Source organism: Somniosus microcephalus, unplaced genomic scaffold (genome assembly GCF_052327205.1).
Source record: "Somniosus microcephalus isolate GS21.2 unplaced genomic scaffold, FLI_Smic_1.0 unresolved_chr1, whole genome shotgun sequence".
NCBI classification, from domain to species: domain Eukaryota; kingdom Metazoa; phylum Chordata; class Chondrichthyes; order Squaliformes; family Somniosidae; genus Somniosus; species Somniosus microcephalus.
The window spans coordinates 90,569,052-90,588,709 of record NW_028225179.1 but is presented as its reverse complement, the minus strand read 5'-3'; the positions used below and the strand labels follow the sequence as shown (position 1 = coordinate 90,588,709).

The 19,658-nt window shown below is 54.5% G+C and overlaps 1 protein-coding gene across 1 annotated transcript in view; it reads left to right on the top strand.

Annotated features, from left to right (window-relative positions):
* LOC147095587 (scavenger receptor cysteine-rich domain-containing protein DMBT1-like) overlaps positions 1-10,670 on the top strand; it is a 64,054-nt gene extending 53,384 nt beyond the window's left edge. Inside the window, exons 9-12 of the mRNA XM_085973665.1 lie at positions 4,492-4,710; positions 5,790-6,104; positions 8,512-8,723; positions 10,590-10,670. Coding sequence (XP_085829791.1) covers positions 4,492-4,710; positions 5,790-6,104; positions 8,512-8,723; positions 10,590-10,670 — 827 coding nt within the window. The remainder of the gene's footprint in view (positions 1-4,491; positions 4,711-5,789; positions 6,105-8,511; positions 8,724-10,589) is intronic.
* The last annotated feature ends 8,988 nt before the right edge of the window (positions 10,671-19,658 follow it).

Here is a 19,658-nt window from a genome sequence, read left to right as displayed (position 1 = left end):
AAACCCCACACCGCTGCTGATAACAGAAAGATTTAAGTTCCACAAAAGGAACCAACATAAAGACGAAAGTAATGCTGAGTATTTAACGGAACTGCGCAAGCTATCGAAACACTGCCAGTTTGGGACGGGACTAGCAGATACTTTAAGGGACAAGTTTGTGTGTGGGCTTCAAAGTGAAGGAACCCAGAAACGGCTTCTATCAGAAAAGGATCTTACGCTGGACAAGGCTTTCAGCATGGCAGTATCACACGAAGCAGCCGCACGGGGCGCTGCAGAGATACAGCGGAGACTGCAAGAATATGGCACCAATGAAATGTCATATGGAGCAGGGAAGTGTTATCGCTGCTGCAGAACAACACATGACCATAAGGATTGTTGGTTCAAGGACCAAGTGTGCAGACAGTGTGGAGAAGTAGGACACATAGCAAGAGTCTGCAGGTCGGGAAAGAAAACCAGCAGCAAGAAATCTCCACAGGAGAAGTACAAAAAGATACATAAGGTGACGGAGAGTAGTTCAGACGAACAGAAAAGTGATACAGACTCCGGAAGCAAGGATCTGGGTTGCCTGAAACTACATAATGTAATCAAAATGGAGGATCACCAAACTATCTGGGTCACACTCAAGATAGACGGAGTCCAAGTGAAAATAGAATTGGACACAGGATCAGCCCTAACAGTCATAAACCGAAGGGACTACAAGCGGCTATTCTCACATATACCCTTGAGAGATACAGGGATTGTCTTGAAGACGTACATAGGGCAAAAAGTCTACCCCAAAGGAAAAATAAGGGTGAACGTGATATACAACGGCAAGGAAACACCAAAAATGGACCTATATGTATTGCCAGATGGAGGACCACCACTACTAGGACGTGAATGGATCCGGAAGATACAGTTAGATTGGCATGCCATACAAGCACTGACGGTAGATGCCAAAAAGGATGACGACATCACACCTGGACGACTGTCAAAAATGCTAACTGACGCACAAGAAGTGTTCCAGGAGGGACTCGGAACACTAAAAGGCATAACAGCGACGATCAAAATAGAGGAAAATGCAAGCCCAAAGTTTTTTAAGGCCAGACCTTATGCGATCCGCCCAGCCGTCGAAGCAGAACTGGAAGGTTTGGAACGTTCTGGAGTACTGTCCAAAGTGGACTGGAGCGAGTGGGCTACACCCATCGTTCCTGTAATGAAGAGGTCGTTGAGTAATACGCCTGGGGAACCAAAGAAGGTTCGCATCTGTGGGGACTTTAAGGTGACAGTGAACCCAGTCCTTCACACGGTACAATATCCGCTTCCGCGGATTGAAGATATTTTCACCTCGCTATCTGGAGGAAAACGCTTCACTAAGATTGATCTGGCCCAGGCGTACCTGCAAATGGAGGTAGAAGAAGCCTCGAAACAGTACCTCACGATCAACACACATAAAGGTCTCTACCAATACAACCGGCTGGTGTTCGGGGTAGCATCAGCTCCGGCTATTTGGCAAAGGGCAATGGATCAAGTCCTGCAAGGGATTCCAGGGACCCAGTGTTATTTGGACGACATCCTGGTCACGGGCGAAAATGACAGTGATCACCTCGCCAACCTGGAGCAGGTGCTCACTAGATTGAAGGAATATTGGCTCCGATCTAATCGCCACAAATGCGAGTTTTTCCAGAAGCAGATCTCGTATTGTGGCCACGTTATTGATGAAGAGGGGTTACATAAGTCCCCTGAAAAGATTGAGGCAGTAGTCAAGGCTCCAGCACCGGAAAATGTGTCACAACTGAGGTCGTTCCTCGGGCTGGTGAACTACTACCATAAGTTCTTGCCGAATTTGTCTACAGTACTACACCCACTGAACACCCTATTGCAAACGGGGGTACCATGGAAGTGGAATGACGAATGTAAACGAGCTTTCCAGAAGTGCAAAGAATTGATCACATCAAAAGAGGTGTTGGCTCATTTCAACCCAGCACTACCAATTCGGTTGGCGTGTGATGCCTCACCCTATGGTATTGGAGCGGTGCTGTCGCACAAATTCCCGGACGGCTCGGAGAGGCCAGTAGCCTTCGCGTCTCGGTCACTAACCTCAGCCGAGCGTAACTATGCCCAGATTGACAGGGAGGCCCTCAGCCTTGTGTGGGGAGTGAAAAAGTTCAACCACTATCTGCACGGGCAGAAGTTCACCTTGCTGACCGACCACCAACCATTTGTCTCCATCTTTAATCCAAAGAAGGGCATTCCGGTGATGACTGCACAATGGCTACAAAGATGATCCCTTTTTCTAGGGGCGAACCATTATGAAATAGAGTATAAGGGCACGAAACAGCATGGAAACGCTGATGGGCTATCACACCTGCCACTGCCTACTGCGGAGGAAGCACCAGCAGTGGACCCTGTCGAAATATTTTATTCGACTATAATTGAACGCTTGCCAGTAACTAACGCGGATATAGAGAAGGAGACCCGAAATGACCCGACACTGTCTCGGGTATGACTTGACGGTGAAGGGATGGCCAACACATGGCGACTCACTGTTGCCAGCATTCTCATCCGGAAGAGGACAGCTGTCAGTATGCCAGGGGACCTTGATGTGTGGATCCCGAGTGGTAATTCCACCCAAGTTAAGGGAGAGAGTGCTCAATGAGCTTCACGAAGGCCATCTGGGAGGGGTGAAAATGAAAAGCCTTGCTAGGGCTTATGTGTGGTGGCCGGGGATTGAGCAGCAAATCGAGGACCTGACAAAGAGCTGCTCAGGATGCCAAAAGGTCCAAAATGCACCACCACATACCCCTCTACACCCATGGGAATGGCCCTCCTCTCCATGGCAACGGGTGCATATTGATTTTGCTGGTCCATTCATGGACTCAATGTTTTTAATAGCCGTGGATGCGCACTCGAAATGGCCTGAGGTGATCAAAATGTCCTCCACCACCACGGAGAAAACTATTGCAGTCCTACGGACCATATTTGCCAGGAACGGCTTGCCAGAGCAGATTTGCTCTGATAACGGACCACAGTTTGTGTCCGAAGAGTTTCGAAAATTTATGAAAAGGAATGGGGCAAGGCATTACACATCCGCCCCGTATCATCCAGCCACAAATGGATTGGCGGAGAGGTTCGTACTAACCTTTAAAAAGGCAGTAAGGGCCATGTGCGATGACGACATTCCACTGCAGCATAAGGTGGACAATTTCCTGTTAGCCTACAGAAATGCGACACATGCAGTTACCAACCAGACCCCGGCCATGATGTTCTTTAACCGAAGGTTGAGATCTCGTCTGGATTTGCTCAGACCAAATGTACAAAAAAATGCTGAGAATAAGCAAGTCCAGCACATCAATGCGAAGCCGACAAGGAGCTTCAATGTGGGGCAACCAGTCTTGGCCCGCGACTACCGAACAGAGAAATGGCAACCAGGAACGATATGCACACGGCAGGGGCCACTAATGTACACAGTGGATGTTGGGGAGAACATTGTGAGATGCCATGTTGACCAGATCCTAGCGTCACAGGAACAAGTCAGCCCCATGTCTCGCGTACCTGGTGATGAACCCGACATACAGGTAGCATCTACCCCAGAAACAGTAGTATCGGAAGCTGATGAACCAACCGACGACAGGGGACCAGAATCGCCTCCGCACCAAGAGCAAGACACTCAGGAAAGGCGCTATCCAGAAAGGATCAGGAAGCCGCCCCAAAGACTGAATTTATAAATGGACTATTTTCAGTTAATGTTGCATGTTAAAAATGTTAATTGTTAAATGAATGTTATGGTACTGTTAATCTAAAAGGGGAGGAATTGTAGTGTATGTACCTTTAAGGGGAGAACTGCTTTTTACAGCTCCTGTATACTGTAGTACCGGCAGTGACCACACCTGTATATAAACCCTGAGTAGGGATCTGTACTGTTTAGTTTTAGAGCAACCCTCATCCAGTAAACACCTGTTGATTGTTCCTCTGCAGTCTCTGTCGATTATTTGAAGGATACACTGCCTAAAGATACCCAGATTTAACAGATAGCTCTTTCAAAGATGAGTGGAGTTACCTGCACCATTTTTGTTTTGGTTCTTAAACTGCCCAAGTTAGATTCAGTCTATGGCTGTCTGTATTACTAGCCCAGGCCTCTGCATTACTAGCCCAGGCCTCTGCATTACTAGCCCAGGCCTCTGCATTACTAGCCCAGGCCTCTGCATTACTAGCCCAGGCCTCTGCATTACTAGCCCAGGCCTCTGCATTACTAGCCCAGGCCTCTGCATTACTAGCCCAGGCCTCTGCATTACTAGCCCAGGCCTCTGTATTACTAGCCCAGGCCTCTGCATTACTAGCCCAGGCCTCTGCATTACTAGCCCAGGCCTCTGCATTACTAGCCCAGTAACACAGTCTCTGTGCTGACCACTTTTGGGTGGGGCCTGACACCTAGGCCTAAATGTCCAGTGATGACTCCAGTGACAGTGCAGGTAATCCCAGACCAGATTAACCATGTTCCCATCTCTATTCCAGGTCCGGTGCCTGAACGGCTGGTGAACGGTAACAACATGTGCTCCGGGAGAGTTGAGGTCTATCGCAAATCCATCTGGGGGACCATCTGCGACAATGGCTGGAATCTAAAGGCAGCGAGTGTGGTCTGCAGACTGTTGAACTGTGGGATGGCCCTGTCAGCACGGACTGCCGCCTACTATGGAGAAGGGATTGGGGACATCTGGTTAGGGAGTTTGAGATGTAACGGGACAGAGCCTGCCCTCGATCAGTGCCCTGCAAACCCATCGGGTGTCAATACCTGCACACACAGCCAGGACGCCGGAGTTACCTGCTCAGGTGAGGGGAGTTACCTGCCAGGGTGGGCGGAGCTACCTGTTTGGGTGAGTGGATTTACCCGCTCGGGTGACTTAACTCCGTCTCCCTGTCCGCCAGTCTAACCAGGTTTTAATCCTCTTCACCCGGTCTCAGCGTGGCAAGTGCTGGTACTTGGAGACATACGAGTGAAGCCCACGGGATTTAAGGGGCAGTGACAGCGTGGATATACAATTGGCTAAGGGACAGAAAGCAGAGAGTAGCGGTGAATGGTTGTTTTTTAGACTGAGGGAATTGTGCAGTAGTGTTCCCCAAGGGTCGGTAGTAGGATCACTGCTCTTCCGTCCCAGGACGGTGCTATTTTCGTTTAATGTTAATGTTATTTGTACTGGACTCATGGGAGCTTGCAAGATCACATTTCGTTGTTCATGTACTTGTGCATTGTACAATGACAATAAAGTTGAATTATTATTACTAATGACCTGGACTTGGGTATGCCGGGCATAATTCCAAAGTTTGCAGCTGACACGAAACACAGAAATGTAGTAAACAATGAGGATAGTAACAGACTTCAGGAGGATAGACAGGCTGGTGAAATGAGCAGACACATGGCGGAATGAAATTTAATAATGCAGCTCAGACTTTGTGTCTCCATGTGGAAATGCCATGTTGGCACGTAACCGGGAAAATAGGACAGACCCACCCCCTCCCCGTCAAGCCTTTGATCATTGCCCGCCCACAATGGTGTAGGTGAATACGGGGCATAGGTCGATATCTGGTATCGAACTATATCACGAGGGGGTCGGCCGAGCGACGCACGCGGGGGTCAGGCGAGAACCGCGGGCGGGGGTCGGGCAAGAGCTGCGCGCAACGGTCGGGCGAGAGCCGCGTGCGGGGGTCGGGCGAGAGCCGCGCGCGGGTGTTAAGAGATGACTGACGTCTGGGCCCAGTCGATGCCTCCCACCATCGTGTACACTAGTTTAACCGTGTTCCCGTCTCTATTCCAGGTCCGGTGCCCGTACGGCTGGTGAATGGTAACAACATGTGCTCCGGGAGAGTTGAGGTCTATCATAACTCTGTCTGGGGGACCGTCTGTGATAATGGCTGGGATGTAAATGCCGCGAGTGTGGTCTGCAGACTGTTGAACTGTGGGACGGCCCTGTCAGCAACAGGAGGCGCCTATTATGGAGAGGGGACTGGGGTCATCTGGTTGGATGATGTGAGGTGTGACGGAGCAGAGCCTGCCCTCGATCAGTGCTCTGCTAACTCATGGGGTGTAAATAACTGCACACACAGCAAGGACGCCGGAGTTACCTGCTCGGGTGAGTGGAGTTACCTGCTCGGGTGAGTGGAGTTACCTGCTCGGGTGGGCGGAGTTACCTGCTCGGGTGAGTGGAGTTACCTGCTCGGGTGAGTGGAGTTACCTGCTCGGGTGGGCGGAGTTACCTGCTCGGGTGGGCGGAGTTACTGGCTCAGGTGAGTCTTTTCGAACTTCAGAAGATACCCTATGGATGTGTGGGACTGTGGACTTCTGCTCCCTCCCCATATCCTTAATATCCCACCCAGTCTAATCCCACTCTCCTGCTCACTCCCCATATCCTTTAATATCCCACCCAGTCTAATCCCACTCTTCTGCTCACTCCCCATATCCTTTAATATCCCACCCAGTCTAATCCCACTCTCCTGCTCACTCCCCACACCCTTTAATATCCCACCCAGTCTAATCCCACTCTCCTGCTCACTCCTCACACCCTTTAATATCCCACCCAGTCTAATCCCACTCTCCTGCTCACTCCTCACACCCTTTAATATCCCACCCAGTCTAACCCCACTCTCCTGCTCACTCCCCACACCCTTTAATATCCCACCCAGTCTAATCCCACTCTCCTGCTCACTCCCCACACCCTTTAATATCCCACCCAGTCTAATCCCACTCTCCTGCTCACTCCTCACACCCTTTAATATCCCACCCAGTCTAACCCCACTCTCCTGCTCACTCCTCACACCCTTTAATATCCCACCCAGTCTAATCCCACTCTCCTGCTCACTCCCCACACCCTTTAATATCCCACCCAGTCTAATCCCACTCTCCTGCTCACTCCTCACACCCTTTAAATGGAATAGAAGGCTCTGGTGACGGGGTGAGCTGAAGAGGGGGGAGGTGACTTGTGTGGAGCATAAACACCGATATAAACCTGTCGGGTGAATGGCCTGTTTCTGTGCTGTACATTCTATGTAACTGTTCCTAGTCACCTGAAACCAGTGGATAATGAATGGTTTTCTCTCCCCTTTTTTGTTGTAAGGTGATTCAGTTGTTGGTATGTGACACCCAGAACCTCCCTGGACCCCACAATGTGAACAGAAACTGTCCATATGGAAGTGAACTTTTGGAGGGCTCAGTGTGGGGATGGTTTCTAAAAGTGCCGATACTGGGAGAGTGGCTGAGATTCCAGTCTGTTCAGTAACAGCAACTGTCGGGGCTTGGAGATACTCACTGACCCCACCGCCCCCTCACTGACCCCACTCCCCCCTCACCGCCCCCTCACTGACCCCACTCCCCCCTCACCGCCCCCCTCACTGACCCCACTCCCCCCTCACTGACCCCACTCCCTCCTCACTGACCCCACTCCCCCCTCACTGACCCCCTCTCTGGCCCCACCCCCCCCACCGCCCCCTCACTGACCCCACTCGCCCCTCAATGAACCCCTCACTGACCCCACTCCCCCCCACCTCCCCTCACTGACCCCACCGCCCCCTCACTGACCCCACTCCGCCCCTCACTGACCCCACTCCCCCCCAACCCCCTCACTGACCCCACTCCGCCCCTCACTGACCCCACTCCCCACCCCCAACCCCCTCACTGACCCCACTCTCCCCTCACTGCCCCCCTCACTGACCTCCTCTCTGGCCCCACCCCCCCACCGCCCCCTCAATGACCCCCTCATCGACCCCACTCGCCCCTCAATGAACCCCTCACTGACCCCACTTCCCCCCCCACCCCCCCTCACTGACCCCACTCGCCCCTCACTGACCCCCTCACAGGCCCCACCCCCCCCTCAATGACCCCCTCACTGACCCCACACTGACCCATCTCCGACCCCACTCCGACCCCCCACTGAACCCACTCCCTCCCTCACTCCCCCCTCACTGACCCCTCTTCCCCCCCCACCGACCCCACTGCCCCCTCAGTAACCCCTCTCCCCCCCTCACCCACCCCACTCCACACCTCACTGACCCCACTCCGACCCCTCACTGACCCCACTCCCCCCTCACTGACCCCACTCCCCCCACGACCCCTCACTAACTCCACTCCCCCCCACCGCCCCCACTCCCCCCTCACTGGCCCCACTCACATCCACCATCCCCCTCACCGACCCTACTCCCCCCCCACCGTCCCCCTCACTGACCCCACTCTCCCCCTGACTGACCCCACTCCCCCCACGACCCCTCACTAACTCCACTCCCCCCCACCGCCCCCACTCCCCCCTCACTGGCCCCACTCACATCCACCATCCCCCTCACTGACCCTACTCCCCCCCCACCGTCCCCCTCACTGACCCCACTCCCCCCCTCACTGCCCCCACTCCCCCCCCTCACTGACCCCACTCGCCACCCCCTGCCCACCACACCGACCCCACTACCCTCCTCTCTGACCTGTAACAACAGCGAGATCTAGAGAATTCTGGTCAAACTCGGATTAGTTTCAACTCCTTCCCGTCTCTATTCCAGGTCCGGTGCCCGTACGGCTGGTGAACGGGACCAACATGTGCTCCGGGAGAGTTGAGGTCTTTCATAACGCCATCTGGGGGACCATCTGTGACGATGGCTGGGATGTAAATGCAGCGAGTGTGGTCTGCAGACTGTTGAACTGTGGGACGGCCCTGTCAGCAACAGGAGGCGCCTACTATGGAGAGGGGACTGGGGACATCTGGCTGAGTGATGTGAGGTGCAACGGGACAGAGCCTGCCCTCGATCAGTGCTCTCAGAGTCCGTGGGGTGTGAATAGCTGCACACACAGTCGGGACGCTGGAGTTACCTGCTCAGGTGAGAGGAGTTACCCGCTCGGGTGGGCAGAGTTACCCGCTCGGGTGAGCGGAGTTACCCGCTCGGGTGAGCGGAGTTACCCGCTCGGGTGAGAGCACAGTTATCCGCTCGGGTGAGAGGAGTTACCTGCTCGGGTGAGAGGAGTTACCCGCTCGGGTGAGAGCAGTTACCTGCTCGGGTGAGTGGAGTTACCCGCTCGGGTGAGAGGAGTTACCCGCTCAGGTGACAGGAATTACCTGCTCGGGTGAGTGGAGTTACCCGCTCGGGTGAGAGGAGTTACCTGCTCGGGTGAGAGGAGTTACCTGCTCGGGTGAGCGGAGTTACCGGCTCGGGTGAGAGGAGTTACCTGCTCGGGTGAGTGGAGTTACCTGCTCGGGTGAGTGGAGTTACCCGCTCGGGTGAGTGGAGTTACCCGCTCGGGTGAGAGGAGTTACCGGCTCGGGTGAGTGGAGTTACCCGCTCGGGTGAGAGGAGTTACCCGCTCGGGTGAGGGGAGTTACCTGCTCGGGTGAGAGGAGTTAGCGGCTCGGGTGAGTGGAGTTACCTGCTCGGGTGAGTGGAGTTACCTGCTCGGGTGAGTGGAGTTACCCGCTCGGGTGAGCGGAGTTACCTGCTCGGGTGAGTGGAGTTACCTGCTCGGGTGAGAGGAGTTACCTGCTCGGGTGAGAGGAGTTACCCGCTCAGGTGGGCGGAGTTACCTGCTCGGGTGAGAGGAGTTACCTGCTCGGGTGAGAGGAGTTACCCGCTCGGGTGAGTGGAGTTACCTGCTCGGGTGAGAGGAGTTACCCGCTCGGGTGAGTGGAGTTACCTGTTCGGATGAGAGGAGTTACCCGCTCGGGTGAGCGGAGTTACCAGCTCGGGTGAGAGGAGTTACCCGCTCGGGTGAGTGGAGTTACCTGTTCGGATGAGAGGAGTTACCTGCTCGGGTGAGAGGAGTTACCCGCTCGGGTGAGTGGAGTTACCTGCTCGGGTGAGAGGAGTTACCTGCTCGGGTGAGAGGAGTTACCCGCTCGGGTGAGTGGAGTTACCTGCTCGGGTGAGAGGAGTTACCCGCTCGGGTGAGTGGAGTTACCTGTTCGGATGAGAGGAGTTACCTGCTCAGGTGAGAGGAGTTACCCGCTCGGGTGAGAGGAGTTACCCGCTCGGGTGAGAGGAGTTACCCACTCGGGTGAGTGGAGTTACCCGCTCGGGTGAGTGGAGTTACCCGCTCGGGTGAGTGGAGTTACCTGCTCGGGTGAGAGGAGTTACCAGCTCGGGTGAGTGGAGTTACCTGCTCGGGTGAGTGAGTTACCCGCTCGGGTGAGTGGAGTTACCCGCTCGGGTGAGTGGAGTTACCCGCTCGGGTGAGTGGAGTTACCTGCTCGGGTGAGTGGAGTTACCTGCTCGGGTGAGTGGAGTTACCTGCTCGGGTGAGAGGAGTTACCTGCTCGGGTGAGTGTAGTTACCTGCTCGGGTGAGTGGAGTTACCCGCTCGGGTGGGCGGAGTTACCTGCTCGGGTGAGTGGAGTTACCTGCTCGGGTGAGTGGGTTGAGTCTGCTGTTTCTGTTCGATAAGGTCAGAAGGGTTAAATTCTGAGGGCAGGTTGCATAGACTGGGCTTGTTTCCCTCGAGTATAGGAGATTAAGGGGTGATCCAGTCGAGGTGTTAAGGTGATTAACGGATCCGATAGGGTAGCTGGGGAGAAAGGGGTAGGAATGTATCTGGGGCGGGAACCGATCGGCAGCCCGTTATACACAACCCCTGATATTTCGCTCCATTGCAGTCGATTGAATTGAATGAAATATCAGGTGCTGTGTATAATGGGCGGCCGATCCGACTCCGCCCGCTTTGTGCCACCGACTGAGACTAATGTCGAGCCCAGACTATTTCCTCTGGTGGGGGGAGTCCAGAACAAGGAGGCATCACCTGAAAATAGAGCCAAGCTGTTCAGGGGTGATGTCAGGAAGCACTTCTTCACACAGAGGGTAGTGGAAATCTGGAACTCTCTCCTCCAGGAAGCTGTTGAGGCTGGGGGGGGTCAACTGAAAATTTCAAAACTGAGATTGAGAGATTTTGGTTAGACAAGGGTATTGAGGATTACAGGACCAAGGCGGGTAAATGGCATTGAGTACAGATCAGCCATGATCTAACTGAATAGCGGAACGGCTGAATGGCCTGTTGTTCCTGTGTAACAGGCCCGAGGGGGCTGAATGGCCTCCTCCTGTTCCTGTGTAACAGGCCCGAGGGGGCTGAATGGCCTCCTCCTGCTCCTGTGTAACAGGCCCGAGGGGACTGAATGGCCTCCTCCTGTTCCTGTGTAACAGGCCCGAGGGGGCTGAATGGCCTCCTCCTGTTCCTGTGTAACAGGCCCGAGGGGGCTGAATGGCCTCCTCCTGTTCCTGTGTAACAGGCCCGAGGGGGCTGAATGGCCTCCTCCTGTTCCTGTGTAACAGGCCCGAGGGGACTGAATGGCCTCCTCCTGTTCCTGTGTAACAGGCCCGAGGGGGCTGAATGGCCTCCTCCTGTTCCTGTGTAACAGGCCCGAGGGGGCTGAATGGCCTCCTCCTGTTCCTGTGTAACAGGCCCGAGGGGACTGAATGGCCTCCTCCTGTTCCTGTGTAACAGGCCCGAGGGGACTGAATGGCCTCCTCCTGTTCCTGTATAACGGGCCGAGGGGGCTGAATGGCCTCCTCCTGTTCCTGTGTAACAGGCCCGAGGGGGCTGAATGGCCTCCTCCTGTTCCTGTGTAACAGGCCCGAGGGGACTGAATGGCCTGTTGTTCCTGTGTAACAGGCCCGAAGGGGCTGAATGGCCTCCTCCTGTTCCTGTGTAACAGGCCCGAGGGGACTGAATGGCCTCCTCCTGTTCCTGTGTAACAGGCCCGAGGGGACTGAATGGCCTCCTCCTGTTCCTGTGTAACAGGGTCAAGGGGGCTGAATGGCCTCCTCCGGTTCCTGTGTTCCTACATTTCCTGCTCTCTCCCTGTCCCTGTAACATTCTTCCTCCTTGAATGTTTCTCTAGAAGCCCCGATGAGCTCTGTTTCAGCTTGTGCCAGATCCCCCTGCACCGTCTCACCCCTCCGTCTCTCCCTCTGGAACCAGCACGCCATCAGACCACCCACCCGGCCTCTCCCATGTCCTCCTATTGGTCGCCTCCCCCTACCTTCCAAACTCTCTTTAGGACCTCCTCTTCACCTCTGCTTCCTCTTGCCTCGATCTCCGTCTTCCTCTGTGCCCAGCGCTCTGTGAGGGAGACACAAGTTTGTAGTAATGGGTCCACAGTCTACTATGCCTTCTCCCCTCCCCCAGTGTTTCTGGCACTAACCCCTCACTGTGGAACCGTTTCCACTTAGGCAGAGAGTTAGGAGGGTGACGTACAGAGAGAGAGAGACACACCTATATATTAAACACATTGCTTCCAACAGGAGTCACTGCACAATCATTTGGAGCAGGAACCCTCGCTTCCTGCTGTGTGTGTGTGGGGGGGGCTCAGTACCACTCTGGGTGAGATCAGCTCACTCAGCACAGGCCGGGGGTGGAGCCTGGGCCTTTCCTGCTGTGTGTGGGGGGGCTCTGTACCACACTGGGTGAGATCAGCTCACTCAGCACAGGCCGGGGATGGAGCCTGGGCCTTTCCTGCTGTGTGTGGGGGGGCTCTGTACCACACTGGGTGAGATCAGCTCACTCAGCACAGGCCGGGGGTGGAGCCTGGGCCTTTCCTGCTGTGTGTGTGGGGGGGGCTCAGTACCACACTGTGAGATCAGCTCACTCAGCACAGGCCAGGGATGGAGCCTGGGCCTTTCCTGCTGTGTGTGGGGGGGGCTCAGTACCACACTGGGTGAGATCAGCTCACTCAGCACAGGCCAGGGATGGAGCCTGGGCCATTCCTGCTGTGAGTGTGGGGGGGGCTCAGTACCACACCGGGTGAGGTCAGCTCACTCAGCACAGGCCGGGGTGGAGCCTGGGCCTTTCCTGCTGTGTGTGGGGGGGCTCAGTACCACACTGGGTGACATCAGCTCACTCAGCACAGGCCGGGGATGGAGCCTGGGCCTTTCCTGCTGTGTGTGGGGAGCTCAGTACCACACCGGGTGAGATCAGCTCACTCAGCACAGGCCAGGGATGGAGCCTGGGCCTTTCCTGCTCTGTGTGTGGGGGGGGCTCAGTACCACACTGGGTGAGATCAGCTCACTCAGCACAGGCCGGGGATGGAGCCTGGGCCTTTCCTGCTGTGTGTGGGGAGCTCAGTACCACACCGGGTGAGATCAGCTCACTCAGCACAGGCCAGGAATGGAGCCTGGGCCTTTCCTGCTGTGTGTGGGGAGCTCAGTACCACACCGGGTGAGATCAGCTCACTCAGCACAGGCCGGGGATGGAGCCTGGGCCTTTCCTGCAGTCTGTGGGGGGGGCTCAGTACCACACCGGGTGAGATCAGCTCACACAGCACAGGCCGGGGATGGAGCCTGGGCCTTTCCTGCTCTCTGTGGGAGGGGGCTCTGTACCACACTGGGTGAGAACAGCTCACTCAGCACAGGCCGGGGATGGAGCCTGGGCCTTTCCTGCTCTGTGTGTGGGGGTGGCTCAGTACCACACCGGGTGAGATCAGCTCACTCAGCACAGGCCGGGAACTGAGCCTGGGCCTTTCCTGCTGTGTGTTGGGGGGCTCAGTACCACACTGGGTGAGATCAGCTCACTCAGCACAGGCCGGGGATGGAGCCTGGGCCTTTCCTGCTGTGTGTGGGGAGCTCAGTGTGATGAAATATTCCATTCATCACTGCCTGTGACTGTGGTTGGTTTCAGGTTCCCCCTTACCATTGTATTGCCTGTGACTGTGGTTGGTTTCAGGTTTCTCCTCACCATTGTATTGTGTATTGGAATGTATGGAATGTGTTGTGTGTAGGGCTCCGCCCATACCTGGCCTCTATGTCAGCCAGCTCAGTCTGGCCTCACTGCCAGTACTGCAGAGCTCCAGGGAAGATACCTCTCTCCACTGCGTGTTATCTTCTAAGTTAATAAAAGCCTTGTTTTGTTTCGCTAACATCGAGTCTCGGGATTATTGAGGCACATCAATTTTATTAACTTATTTTTCAACACAATGGATCAACTCCTGAAACCCGAACGTTTGGATTTGGATCAGCATGCTCCGGACGCATCAGCACGCTTCGGACACTGGTTTATGTGTATGGAATTCTTCCTGGACAATTCCGCAGCCGTCAAAGACGCTACGGACGTTGCGAGTATGAAACTCGGAATTCTGCGGAATTGGGTAAGCCACCGGGTTTACCCCCTCATCCAAGACGCCGACACGTACCTGGCCGCCTGCGACATCTTAAAGGCGCATTACCAGCAGCCTACGAATGAGGTGTATGCTAGGCATCTGCTCGCCACTCGCGCACAGCGACCTGGGGAATCGGTGGAGGAGTTCCTAGGCACCCTGAAAATGCTTGGCAAAGACTGCAAGTGCCGAGATGTAAAAGCCGCAGTGTACACCGACGAGCTTGTTCGCGATGCCTTTATCACAGGCCTCAGCTCCACTTACATCCGGCAAAGACTGCTGGAAAAAACGGGATCGGACCTGAAACAGGCTGCGGACACCGCGCGATCCCTGGATGTGGCCCAGAGAAACTCGGACGCCTACTCTTCAGCCCGCGCCGTCCACGCCGCCACGTGTGCACCAAGGGCGCCGCCATCTTGGAAGGCATCTTCCCCGCCCGGCAGCCCGACACCGTCGGGGCCCCGCTCTCCCCCCAGAAGCCCTACGACAGCCGCGACGCGTCGGGGACCCAACTGCTACTTCTGCGGGCAGCCAAAGCACACCAGAAACCTGTGCCCGGCAAAAGGCACCACCTGCTTTAAGTGCGGTAAGAAGGGGCATTTTGGGAAGGTGTGCAGAGGGAACCCCGCTGGAAAACCAAAACCCGCCACCGCCGCGTGTGCGCCGTGGGAGCGGCCATCTTGGACGCCATCTTGCCCGACCTCGTGAGGTCCGCCATCTTGTGAGCAGACAGCGCGGACGCCATCTTGTCTCGATCAGGGCCCTACAGTGGCATCGGTCACAGTGGACCAGACCAGGCCCCACCCGCTATCCAAATCAATGGTGGACATCGAGGTAAACGGGTGCGGGGTTAAATGTTTAATTGACAGTGGAAGCACGGAGAGTTTTATATGGCACGACAACTCTCCCTAAAGGTGGTCCCTACTCGGGGTACCATCTCTATGGCTGATAAAACCCAGACATCGACCATTCTGGGTTACTGCACGGTACAATTGTCCGTTAACGGGACTGTATACGATAATTTAAAAGTATTAATCATGAAGAATCTATGCGCGAGCGTGATCTTGGGCCTGGATTTCCAGTGCAACCACCAAAGCATCACGCTCAAGTACGGTGGGTCCCAGCCGCCCCTCACAGTGTGCGGCCTGGCTACCCTGAAGGTAAAGCCGCCTTCGCTATTCGCGAACCTTACCCCGAACTGCCGGCCAATAGCGACCAAAAGCAGGAGGTACAGCTGGGAGGACAGGCGGTTTATCGCAACCGAGGTAGACAGGCTCCTGAAAGAGCGCATTATTGAATGCAGCAATAGCCCGTGGCGCGCCCAAGTGGTGGTGGTAAGGGGTAGCGAGAAGAAACGGATGGTGATCGGCTATAGCCAAACGATCAACAGGTACACCCAACTAGACGCCTACCCGCTACCCCGCATATCAGAAATGGTGAACCAAATCGCCCAATACCGGGTGTTCTCCACCATCGACCTCAAGTCACCGTACCACCAGCTCCCTATCAGACCAGAGGACCGCCCGTACACCGCCTTCGAGGCGAACGGACGCCTCTACCAATTCCTCAGAGTCCCCTTTGGGGTGACGAATGGGGTCTCGGTCTTCCAGAGGGAGATGGATCGCATGGTCGATGACCACCACTTGCAGGCAACCTTCCCCTACCTCGACAACGTCACCATCTGCGGTCACAACCAGCAGGATCACGACTCGAACCTCGAGAGGTTCCTGAAAACCGCACAAAAACTCAACCTCACCTACAACGAGGACAAGTGCGTTTTCAACACCACGCGCCTCTGCATACTAGGCAGCGTGGTGGAGAATGGGGAAATCGGACCAGACCCCGACCGATTGCGCCCCCTACGGGAGCTGCCCCTGCCCAACACTCCCAAAGCCCTGAAAAGGTGCCTGGGGTTATTTTCTTATTATTCCCAATGGGTCCCCAACTACTCCGACAAAGCCCGCCCCCTCTTGAAAGCATCCTCCTTTCCGCTCTCTGCTGAGGCCCACGCCGCCTTCAAAAGCATTAAGCAGGATATTGAGCGGGCCACGCTACAGGCAGTGGACGAGAACACTCCATTTCAAGTGGAAAGTGATGCGTCTGACTTTGCCTTGGCGGCCACCCTCAACCAGGCGGGGCGGCCCGTAGCTTTCTTCTCGAGGACCCTCCAAGGGCCCGAGATCAGACACTCCTCCGTGGAAAAGGAGGCCCAAGCCATCGTGGAGGCAGTGCGCCACTGGCGCCACTACCTAGCCGGCAAACGCTTCACCCTACTTACCGACCAGCGGTCGGTAGCGTTTATGTTCAATAATAAACAGAGGGGGAAGATCAAAAATGATAAGATTCTTAGGTGGCGGATCGAGCTCTCCACCTTCGAGTATGACATCATTTACCGGCCAGGGGCCCTTAACGAATCCCCAGATGCCCTCTCACGAGGGATGTGTGCCAGCGCCACCGGGGATCGGCTACAGACCCTCCACAACGACCTCTGCCACCCAGGGATCACGCGGCTGTTCCACTTCATAAAGTCCCGCAACTTACCCTACTCGATTGAGGAAGTTCGGTCTCTGACCAGTAACTGCCGCACTTGCGCTGAGTGCAAGCCTCGGTTCTACCACCCTGATAGAGCCCACTTAATCAAAGCTACACAGCCCTTTGAGCGGCTCAGCTTAGATTTCAAGGGCCCCCTCCCGTCCGTCGACCGCAATGTTTACTTCCTGAACATTGTGGACGAATACTCCCGGTTCCCATTCGCCTTCCCCTGCCCAGACATGACCAGCGCCACGGTCATTAAATGCCTCAACAGCCTGTTCTGCCTGTTCGGTATGCCGAGCTACATCCACACGGATAGGGGGGCGTCCTTCATGAGTGAAGAGCTACGCCAGTACATGCTGTCCAGGGGTATCGCCACGAGCCGTACCACCAGCTACAACCCCCGGGGTAACGGTCAAGTGGAGCGAGAGAACGGGACAGTATGTAAAGCAGTCACTCTAGCTCTAAGGACCAAGGGCCTCCCTATCTCCCGCTGGCAGGAAGTCCTCTCAGATGTGCTCCATTCGATACGGTCGCTATTGTGTACTGCCACTAATGCCACGCCTCATGAACGAATGTTTAGCTTCCCCCGGAAATCCACCTCAGGCGTATCCATGCCGTCATGGCTCTCCACCCCGGGTCCGGTATTCATGCGAAGGCATGTGAGGGGCCATAAGACGGACCCTCTCGTGGAGCCAGTGCACCTACTCCACGCCAACCCCCAATACGCGTATGTCCGGCACGCCGACGGAAGGGAGGACACCGTGTCAATAAAAGACGTCGCCCCAGCCGGTAACGACAACAACCACGGCAATAGCAGCAACAACGACCACAGCAACTCTTACCCACCCACTACTCTTTCATCACCCCCGGAAGAACATCGACCAACAGCACCCCCACCAACTACCCCTTCAACAACCCTGGCGGCACCCCCGGCAGAGACCCAGGAGGCCACCGGGGACACCCAGCCGACACCCGCGACACCACAACAGCCACGTCGGTCGCAGAGGACTACCAAACCCCCGAACAGACTAAATCTATAGAAGGGGTGAATGTGATGAAATATTCCATTCATCACTGCCTGTGACTGTGGTTGGTTTCAGGTTCCCCCTTACCATTGTATTGCCTGTGACTGTGGTTGGTTTCAGGTTTCTCCTCACCATTGTATTGTGTATTGGAATGTATGGAATGTGTTGTGTGTAGGGCTCCGCCCATACCTGGCCTCTATGTAAGCCAGCTCAGTCTGGCCTCACTGCCAGTACTGCAGAGCTCCAGGGAAGATACCTCTCTCCACTGCGTGTTATCTTCTAAGTTAATAAAAGCCTTGTTTTGTTTCGCTAACATCGAGTCTCGGGATTATTGAGGCACATCACTCAGTACCACACTGGGTGAGATCAGCTCACTCAGCACAGGCCAGGGATGGAGCCTGGGCCTTTCCTGCTCTGTGTACTGCTCACTGACTGGTTAAAGTTCACCCAGTGTGGCGGGGACATGGATTCGCAAAGGACACTTTGTACCAATTCTCTCTTTTCCCTTTGTTTCAGGAAGTGTCAGGACTCGGTCTCAGAAAACTTGCCTCGCCCCCAAAGGTGTGTTGAAGAAAAGTAAAATTAATCGTCCGGCCAGGGCCTCCGTGTCTCTCGTTCCCCTCAGAGCTCCACTCCGGGCAGGTCTGGCAAGCAGGAGACCAGTGCTCCGCCCTCCAATTACATACAGGGGTGCTGGTGTGTGCTGGGAGTAGAGTGACACAAAGCCCCCTCCCCACCATCGCATCAAGCCCGTCTCCCTCGGGGGAATAACGACACTTCTGGGAAAATAAGAGGCTAAATGGGGTAGAGGAGCAAAAAGATCTAGAGGTACAGATTCACAAATCACTAAAATTAGAGACACAGGTTAATAAGGCCATAAAAAAGTAAACCCAGCACTGGCATTCATTTTTAAAGGAATAAAATTGAAAAGCAGAGACGTTATGTTAAACTTCTGTAGAACCTTGGAGTACTGTGCACAGTTCTGGTCTCCATATACCTTGGTTAGACCCCACTTGGAGCACTGTGTACAGTTCTGGTCTCCATATACCTTGGTTAGACCACACTTGGAGTACTGTGTACAGTTCTGGTCTCCATATACCTTGGTTAGACCCCACTTGGAGTACTGTGTACAGTTCTGGTCTCCATATACCTTGGTTAGACCCCACTTGGAGTACTGTGTACAGTTCTGGTCTCCATATACCTTGGTTAGACCGCACTTGGTGTACTGTGTACAGTTCTGGTCTCCGTATACCTTGGTTAGACCCCACTTGGAGTACTGTGTACAGTTCTGGTCTCCATATACCTTGGTTAGACCCCACTTGGAGCACTGTGTACAGTTCTGGTCTCCATATACCTTGGTTAGACCCCACTTGGAGCACTGTGTACAGTTCTGGTCTCCATATACCTTGGTTAGACCCCACTTGGAGCACTGTGTACAGTTCTGGTCTCCATATACCTTGGTTAGACCACACTTGGGAGTATTGTGTACAGTTCTGGTCTCCATATTACAAAAAGGTGCAAAAAAGATTTACAAGGATGATCAGCTATTTACAATCTATATCAATGACTTAGATGAAAGGACCAAGTGTAATGTATCCAAGTTTCCTAACGATACAAACTGAGGTGGGAAATTAAGTTGTGAGGATGACGCAAAGAGGCTGCAATGGGATATAGCCAGGTTAAATGAGTGGCCAAGAAGGTGACAGATGGAGTATAATGTGGGGAAGTGTCAATTTATCCACTTTGGTAGAAAGAGTGGAAAAGCAGAATATTTTTTTAAAAGCTGAGGAATTAGTAAATGTTGGCATGCAGAGAGACTTGGGTGTCCTTGTACATGAATCTGGACTGGAAGGCTGTTTCCAGTAGAGTTCCGCAGGGCTCAGTACTCGGTCCCTTGCTTTTTGTGATATATTTCAATGATTTAGACTTCAATGTAGGGGGTATGATTAAGAAGTTTGCAGATGATGCAAAAATTGGCCGTGTGGGTGATAGTGAGGGAAAAAAGCTGTAGACTGCAGGA